Genomic DNA, 9,369 nt, shown 5'->3' on the forward strand with positions numbered 1-9,369 from the left:
TTGATCAGATTCAGAACGATGATCAAAACACAGATGGAGTTGATGAATCCATCAACAACTTCACAGTTGTTTCCTCTTCATGGGTTCGACATTTCTTTCGGTGACATTAATATGCAGTTTTGATACTGTTTAATGTTTGATAATTACGCTTATTTTACATTTGCGTGAGCAATCTTCTATCACTTGTTTTAGCTTCTCCTTCTCCTGTATTTTGATCCAGAGATTATCTAGAATATGTGTCATAGCGCCCCCTATAACAAAACATGAATAGCTGGAAAATTCTATTTAGTTCTCACTGCAGAGCAAAGGGTGGAGAAGAAAATTCTTATGTACACTATACCAGTTCAGATACGCATAATTAGGAATTAGGAACATGTATTGATATAACCTGTTTCATATCAATATTCTAATCAATATTGTCAAACAATGTAAATTTCATTAGACTGTAAAACTAGCCTAAAAAAGTATAATTAATAGGCATCTAATCAAAAGATTAAAAACAATTACAAGCCAAGTATACTTTAAATGCTTAATTTTTAAGTATATCTCGATCAAAAGATTAAGTACAAGTATAGGCCAAATATACTTATAGACTTTTCTATCAGTAAGTATTGCCTACTTAAGTGCTATTTTAAGTATATTCCTGGGAAGTACATAAATTATATTTTTGAGGAGTACATAAAAAGTAGACTTAAAGTATACTTTCCTATTTAATTTATTTTTGGTTTAAGTATACTAATATAACAGTTGAATACACTTATTTTATTTATGAAATATTTATGAAAAATACCTTTTTCAGTTATCCACGAATGTAAGAATGTAATGCATTCTTTCAGTTAAAAACTACATTTATCATATTGCTGACCCTTGTGTTCATTTCCTCCAATATACAAAAAATAACAGTATTGGTATTTTAGATTTGGAAGACAAAATTAGTAAAAAAAAAAAATACTGTAATTTAAGTTGTCCATTTTTTTTTTTTTTTTTTTAAACCACTGTGACTGAAAGTGACTGAGACTCATATTACATACATGTGTGCATTTAGCCTATTAGAAGCAAAGGAAACACAAAAGGTATGGCTATTATAAGTCTCATTCTGGCTTTTCTCAAGTGTACCAAAACGCACAAATCCATTCTTCATGTGTGTTGTTTGGTTTCCTGGAGACATTCAAGCTTACTATCAATTAAAAATCACAAAATCAGGGTCATTTTTCGCATCATTATATACATTTAAAGGAAAGTCTCTTGTAAATCTCAGAATGACAGACACATTGACTCCGTGGTGCCCAGTGTCAGAATGTAAATGTTCCTGTGTGCTGTTATTGTGACAGTCTGGACATTTCTCAACAGCTGTCAAACTTCTTAAAAGGGAATGACCTATAGCCATGGTCTTCAGGTTTTGCATGTGTAATGTGATTAAGTGTGCTCTTTATAGCAAGGGGAACATAGAGAGACCTCTTGTTTGGTATTGAGCGACAACATGGACACTGCCCAATGAATAGGTTTAAATGTCTGTATTTTGGATGTGGATTTCAGAAGAAATAAGTTAATGGAAACAGTGGATAATAATTGTGTATAGTTTATAATAGTTTCTGTTGATGTATGGAAGCCAGCAACAGGGGTGGTGGTGGTGGTGGTGGTGGGGGGGGAAACAAAGTACAAAAGTACTCTTCAAAATGCCACTAAACCCCCTGAAAACCCGCCCTTTGCCCTATTTTAAAACGGTGCAGGATCGATCCAGGTCCTGTAGTAGACAGTGATTACTTTCCTGTAAAAAAAAGTTTAAGTTGTTCTGAAAATGTCATTTCAGAGATTACTGTTTAGGTCAGATTCTCTTCTCAGAGGAAGACTATCATTAAGAGCTCGGGGATGTATTTATGGTCATCATCGTAAGGTAAGTATAACAGAAGAATTGAATTGCTATATTTAAAGTAAAATCAATAGTTCATACATGTTACAGACATTTTCCTATTCATTGATGTTTATTTGTTTATGTATTTATTGTAATGTTTTAAAGGACAGAAGTGAATATGGCTATCTCTGTATAATCTTAATAAAGAGTTAAGAATCTTAATCAGTTTGGAGATAATGGTGCAAATCAAACATTCAAACAATTAGCTTCATAAAATTATATATTTTGCATATACAGAGAAACAGATTTAAATAAAGTTTAAAATAAACGAATTCCGCTGTATTGATTTTTTGTTTGAACAGCAATGGCTTTTGCACAATGTCAGTATGTCCACATGGCCATGTTGCGCTGTCGGGTTTTTTTTAAGCTTGGTACTTTGCACATTTCATTTAACATAGTCCTAGACTAAAATGCATGTTTGAGTTGTTTTAACTGAAAGACACTTGCCCTGATATATCTTAAAATATATCAGTGGTAACTCTGTCTTAAAATGCACACCAGTAATGTTTTTTTTCTTTCTAGGGCACGTTTATAAATGTTTCTTAAATGTCCTAATTGAACTAAGGCCTAATCCAAACCCTGTCTGTGAAACCAGACCTCTGTGTTCTATCATTTTAGTAGCATTTAATTGCAAAAATATTTTAACTAAAGTTTATTAAGAGTTAATTAAAGGATCTTCACTTTAATTGTGCCTAAATGTTTGCTATGCTCTCCCTGCTATATTATCCCACAGGAATTCAACATCTCTCATTTCTCAACCTCCCAGTCATGGAGTGCATGTTTTTATTCGGACCCCACAGAGATCGTCCGAGACATTCCTCATGGCTCCACGCTTCTTGTAGGAGGTAAAAGGAGGAACTTAATGCTTATGCCACATCCATGCATGTGCCCGCTGAATGTGGCCTCTATATTTCTGAACAACTGCAGTCTTATATCTGATAAGTTGTTTGTACAGCTAAGTGTTATTTCCTCCACTGATATAATTGGCTGTAGATAGAACATAATGCATCCCCAAGCGTTATTATTGTTTGTGCTTAATTTCCCCTTTTTCTGTCCTAGGCTTTGGCTTGTGTGGGATCCCGGAGAATTTAATCAACGGCCTGTTGAAAACAGGAGTAAAAGGCATCACGGCCGTGAGCAACAATGCTGGGTGAGACAGATTTCTAATTAGCATGTCAGCGAAGGGGCATGGTGTTTCCAGAGAATTCCCCAACGTGGCCAGGATGTTTACATGGGGTTCCTGTCATGTGTTAAACACAAGAAAGACTAGGGAATAATCTGATCGGGTCAAGGGACAGGAAAGAGGGAAAAGGGAAGTGGGCCCTCAGGAATCAAGGCTTTAAACAACGCAGTGTATAATGTGATTTCATGTGTGACTAAATAACTTGTGATTGTTTCTGGTTACAGGGTTGATAACTTTGGCCTGGGCCTGCTTCTGAAAACCAAACAGATAAAGCGCATGATATCGTCATACGTTGGGGAAAACGCAGAGTTTGAGAGACAATATCTATCAGGCGAGCTGGAATTAGAGCTTACACCTCAGGTATCATTTAACTTCTTTACATTCTCCATGCCAATTAGGGATAACTTTTTCTTTTTCAAAATGTGCTTAGCTTTAAAGTTAACAACAAACCTACATCAAAAGCTCCAGGGGTCTCATTTATAAAACTTTGCGTAGATTTCATCCTAAAAGTGTATGTACGTACAAAAGCTAGATTTTGCGTATATGCATAAAAAATTCTGATTTATAAAACCATGTGTAGGCCAGAAGCTGCGCAAAAATCCCTTTATAAATCCCAGCCAGCGGCAGATTGTGCGTACGTGCTTCTCCACCCTGTTTCCTCTCCGAAATCACCATATATGGAGCTTACAACGCCTAGTTTTACTATGCATGACCTCATCTGCATATCATTTGCATGCATATTCCCATCCACAGGACACCATGTTTAACACTGTCAAAGGTAAAAGACATTGAAAAAGATTAGATACAGACTATAAATGCTATTTGTGCCTTACACATTACATTGCTGAAAACCAATCAATATACTTTTTATGTTGTAGAATACTCCATAATAATTTTTGTCAAAATATCCATAAAAACAAAAGTGTATAAAATATTTTCAGTTATTTTAATAAAAAATATTTTGTTAATTTTAAACACTTAAAATCAAATAAAATACATGCAGTTTTGCTGATAAAGTCCCTGAATGAAAACTCGTTCACTCCTTATTCTGCCATTGGCGTAATCCTCCAACAATGCCAGCAGTGCCATCATGAAGCATACCCGCGTATTATCTCTATAAAAAATTATCTCTAGAAAAGTATTCTAAGTATAATTAACTTATGTTTAAAAAATATTAAAAAAATAAGTTACCTGGTTGCCTTAAAAAATGTTGATTTCAATGAAAAATGTGAGTTAATACAATAAATATTTTTTGAGAATCAACAACCTTTATTCAAATATTATTGAAAAGATTTTGTAAGCATATTGGGTAATTGTGTGTGTTTTATTTGTGATGATGCAGTGAAACATGCCAAATAGTGCTATTTTCCTGATGTATCCCATTTTTTTATGTGGTTCAGATACAATAATATTTTGAGTCTCTGTTTATTAAACCAATTTCCATCATTGTATCAACTCAAATTTTGAATTTCAATAAACTCAAAATTTTAAGGCAATCAGGTTACTTACTTGTTTAAGTTACACCAACTTTTTTTTTTAAATGTAGTTGTTTACTCTTTTGATTGAGAAGCATATTAAATACTTTTTTCACATACGCTGTAAAAAGAATAGTTGGTTAACTTAAAAAAGTAAGTAACCTGGTTGCCTTAAAATTTTGAGTTAATTGAAATTAAAAAAATTAGTTGATACAATGAAGGAAATTTGTTTAATAAAAAGAAACTCAAAATATTATTGTATATGAACCACATAAAAAGTTGACTAAATCATGAAAATATCACTATTTGGCATGTTTCACTGCGTCATCAAAAATAAAACACACACAATTACCTAATATGCTTACAAAATGTTTACAAAAAAATACTTTTTTAATAAAGGTTGTCGAATCTAAAAAATGTTCATTGTATTAACTCAAATTTTTAATTTCAATGAACTCAAAATTTTAAAGCAAACAGGTAACTTTTTTTTTTTAAATAATTTTTTACAGTGCAGTTTTGAATAGTTTTTCTTCTGTTGAATACAAAACATGATATTTAAAATAATGTTGGTGATCAAACAGTTGATGGGACCCATAGTGGAAAAAATACTTTTTTGGTGACTGTAAATTATTAGTTTTTTTATAAAAAATAAAACAAAACCACATTCTTCTTTAATCCAGAATGGTAGCACATTTGTTTGAGCTGTGCCCTCTTCTGTACAGGCGTAAATTTTAAACAAACATTTAAAAAAAATAAAAAAAATAAAAAAATAAAGTAACGCTAAAGTATGTAATGTATTACTTTTAATAAAAGTATCGCAATTTGATTCTTCTTTAGGGAACAAAGCAATATTGTAATACATTAATATTAAAACTTTCCCTAAGACTGAGCATGACTACAGGTTCACCAGCTAGAATAGGACTATACCAGCTCTAACCAGCATAAATCAGTCTGGACCAACATGGAATTCATGCTGGTTTATGCTGGATTCAGCAAGGTTCAGATTCATTCTCATGACACCCACAATCCATAGTCTTCAAAATCCAACCTTTTTCCTGAATATCTTTTTTTACTTAGAAATACATCAAATGGAAGTAAAATATGTTGCGAATCACAATTCATGCATTGACTGACTTTAAATGACTGACTATGTAAATTGGTTCTATCCCAGGGCACACTAGCTGAGAGGATACGGGCTGGCGGTGCAGGCATCCCAGCGTTTTTTACTCCCACAGGCTACGGCACTCTCATCCAGGAAGGCGGCTCACCTATAAAATACAACAAAGATGGCAGCGTTGCCATTGCAAGCAAAAGCAGAGAGGTATGGTGAGGCATAGGCATAACTGTCAAAAATGGTGGCTGACTTTTGTCATTTTTTCACCTTTAGAAAAAATGACTTGTGTGCATCAAGTTCTTGTCTTTTAATTGTGTGGTCCAGGTTCAAGAGTTTAATGGCAGACATTATGTCATGGAAAAAGCCATCACTGGTGACTTCGCTTTGATAAAGGCCTGGAAGTGTGACAAAGCAGGAAATCTAATTTTCAGGTTAAGAGATTTCTGTATTTAAATTATTTAATTTATGACATGTTCACACCATTTGTCTTTTTAATGTTTTATTTTTCAATATATTTCTACTAATCTAGATTGTCCACTAGGTGTCAGACTTAATCTGTATATCAATCTAATGAACCTCTGTCTGTAGAATAACGTATTCAGTTGTTTAGTTGTTTCTAAACTTTGTTGCACATTATTATTTTTAAACAGGAAAACAACCCGTAATTTCAACCAGCCTATGTGTAAAGCAGCCAAAGTTACCATAGTGGAGGTTTGTGATGATCATGACTTTGATATGTGTTATAATATCATGTTTGACATCCTATATGTTGAAAATGTCTTTCTTTGGTCCACAGGTTGAGGAGATTGTTGATATTGGAAGTTTTGCGGCAGAAGACATTCACATCCCTGGCATCTATGTAGACCGGGTAGTGAAAGGAGCCAGCTATGAAAAACGAATTGAGGTGAGAAAGACGGATAGACTGTTTATTTCGTTATATTGTTCATTGTTGTACAGTACACATTTATCTAGATTGTGTAAGTCATGTTCAGGACTTCTTTTATTTGTAGAAAAGGATGGTTCAGTCTAGTAAGGAAGAGAAGCCTAAAATCAAACAGGAATCAGATATAACCCGGGAGAGAATCATCCGGCGAGCTGCACTGGAGTTTGAGGATGGAATGTATGGTATCCTTCAGTAGCTTGACCACAGATATAACCTGCCAATGATAAATAACAAAAGATACAAGTGTTAACAGACTTATTCCCAAATACCTTGACAACCTTCCCAGCTAATCTTGGCATTGGAATCCCTATGTTGGCCAGCAATTACATAAGTCCTGAAATCACTGTCCACTTGCAGAGTGAGAATGGGATTTTGGGGCTGGTGAGTTTTTGTTATTAAATAAAAAGAGTAATTTCCCAGCTATTTTTTCCATTCCAATACACCATTTTTGTCTGTCATTTTAGGGTCCCTATCCAACAGAGAGTGAAGTGGATCCTGATTTAATCAATGCTGGTGCAGTGACCTCTTATTTTTACTTTATATATATTTTATGGTCTGACCATATTTTATGGTCTGTTAAAACAAATGACAAACTAATCGTTAAAACAAAATCCAGGAACATCACTGAAGATGTGTCCAGTAGCATCATTAGATGTATTTGCACAGCGGGTGCTTGATTCACCAACATGTAATATAATATAATATAATATATCTGAAGTAAAACGTGACAAAAAATATACGGATGATTCGCTGTGGTGACCTGTGAAAACCTGTGGCATATAAATTATGCAGATTATACATTGTCCAGTTACAGGAGCAGCCGAAAGTGTGTTTGAGAAAGATTGAAATCTAACAATAAAATATAGTATTAAAATGAAGTCCTTCTTTACCACTCAGATCATTGCCTTTATTTGTGTGTGTGTTCAGGTAAGGAGACGGTAACAGTTTACCCAGGAGCTGCCTACTTCTCCAGCGATGAATCCTTTGCCATGATCAGAGGGTGAGTGTCTGAATGCATCATTCATATGTGATTAAACTAAAATGCATCCAACTGCACATACAATTGAGATGTTTAGCATTTTCATGTTGTTCCCTATATTTCTCATTTGCTTTAGTTTTTGCATCTCCACCTTTTATACCCTTTTTGTTTAGTGGTCACATTGATCTGACCATGCTGGGAGCAATGCAGGTTTCCAAGTATGGAGATCTGGCCAACTGGATGATTCCAGTATGAGTTTAATTCTATATTTTACTGTAATACTAGACTAATAGACATGCAGCATGTTTTTATTTGCTTGTTTTGACATGTACCATGTGTTACTCTCAGGGTAAAATGGTGAAGGGCATGGGCGGAGCGATGGACCTGGTGTCTAGTGATGCCACAAAAGTAGTGATCACTATGGAACATTCTGCCAAGGTACTATACACTAAATCCGTACTCGCTCTCATTTAGTCATTATGCTTTAACATTTATTGACACTCTTTGTAATATTCTTTCCTTCAATTTAAAGGGTGGGAAGCATAAAATCTTAGACAAGTGCACACTTCCTCTGACTGGAAAACAGTGTGTTGACCGTATAATCACTGAAAAGGTCAGTAAAGTGTTTGAAAGAAAGAATAGTCTTTTAATATATCTTGCATCATTTCAAGGACGTGATGTGATGTGCGTTGTGTCACTTGTTTTAGGCGGTCTTTGATGTAGATAAGAGCAAGGGTTTAACTCTAGTTGAGATTTGGGAAGGACTGACACCAGATGACATCAGAGCGTGCACTGGGACGGAGTTTGAGGTAAGATTGGCAGACACCAAAGCACAACGCATTGACCGAACTGATGTTTGATGTGATTGTATAAAAAATAAAATATCTATTGTCATTATTCTGGGAATGTGTTAGTCATAATTGTTGAATTACTTCAGTAATGGCTGTGCTGAAAAGTTGTATGCAATTAAAAATGATTCATCCAGCAAACAAGATTATGTGCAGTTGAAACATTGTGCTTAGTAACCAAGGGTTACAAAAATACATCTCTTTGTAAAAGTCTGTGTATTTTGAAATGTGTCTGCATCTACCTTGATATGTATGTCAAAAAGAAAGAAATCAACCTTGACTGACATGATTAGATGAATAGGATCCCTCCTTTCATTTAAATTTAATATTTGGGGGGAAACATTTAAGTCATTTTGGAATTTTTCAGGTGTCTCAACACTTACAACCAATGCAGCAGATATGAGGTAATACAAAGGATTTGTAGCCAGGACAGCATTCTTCCAGCATCCTGAGACGGGACCAGAGTAAGAGAGAGGACTGGACTGCCTTCACTTCAACAGCTGTTTTGGATGTGGAATAAATACAAATTTACATGTTAAATATGTGCATGACTCACCACTCATGTCAATTAAGACTTGCTGTTAAAAATATAGAATACTACAACATCCAAGAGTAAAAAAAAAATCTTTTAAAGGAAGGTTTAAGACATTGCCAAGCTATAATGTTTCTGAAATTTATATTTTGAATAGATTTAACACTAAATATTGTTAAATATGGTTATGCATTAAAAAATGTAATTGTGTTTTTTAATGTTTGTGGGTGGTAACTAATTATCTCTATAAATGTTAGTTTTTGCTAACTGTACAAAACAAAAGCTAATCAGCACTAAATAATGAAGCTCTGCCACTTTATACTGAATCATTTATTCGATCTTGCAACAATTTGAAATAAATAATGTTGGCATTATGTTTGTTT

General features: G+C 34.1%; 1 protein-coding gene across 1 annotated transcript; it reads left to right on the forward strand.

Moving 5' to 3' along the window:
- Positions 1-1,701: 1,701 nt before the first annotated feature.
- LOC137046664 (succinyl-CoA:3-ketoacid coenzyme A transferase 1, mitochondrial-like) lies at positions 1,702-9,360 on the forward strand. Its single transcript, XM_067423988.1, has 17 exons — positions 1,702-1,894; positions 2,646-2,757; positions 2,972-3,062; positions 3,320-3,455; positions 5,742-5,891; positions 6,009-6,115; positions 6,335-6,395; positions 6,481-6,588; positions 6,695-6,809; positions 6,914-7,008; positions 7,092-7,140; positions 7,555-7,627; positions 7,780-7,855; positions 7,955-8,044; positions 8,139-8,219; positions 8,314-8,415; positions 8,822-9,360. The coding sequence occupies exons 1-17, from the start codon at positions 1,799-1,801 to the stop codon at positions 8,855-8,857; spliced, it is 1,578 nt and encodes a 525-aa protein (XP_067280089.1). The 5' UTR covers positions 1,702-1,798; the 3' UTR covers positions 8,858-9,360.
- The last annotated feature ends 9 nt before the right edge of the window (positions 9,361-9,369 follow it).

This window comes from Pseudorasbora parva, chromosome 18 (assembly GCF_024679245.1).
Source record: "Pseudorasbora parva isolate DD20220531a chromosome 18, ASM2467924v1, whole genome shotgun sequence".
NCBI classification, from domain to species: Eukaryota; Metazoa; Chordata; class Actinopteri; order Cypriniformes; family Gobionidae; genus Pseudorasbora; species Pseudorasbora parva.

What these genes read in the sequence shown, in the direction of transcription:
- LOC137046664 (XM_067423988.1), top strand. Translation starts at nt 1,799, where the DNA reads ATGTCATTTCAGAGATTACTGTTTAGGTCAGATTCTCTTCTCAGAGGA. An exon ending in CCAAAGTTACCATAGTGGAG is followed by an intron (nt 6,396 to 6,480) that starts GTTTGTGATGAT and finishes TTTGGTCCACAG; the next exon opens with GTTGAGGAGATTGTTGATAT. An exon ending in TGGCCAACTGGATGATTCCA is followed by an intron (nt 7,856 to 7,954) that starts GTATGAGTTTAA and finishes TGTTACTCTCAG; the next exon opens with GGTAAAATGGTGAAGGGCAT.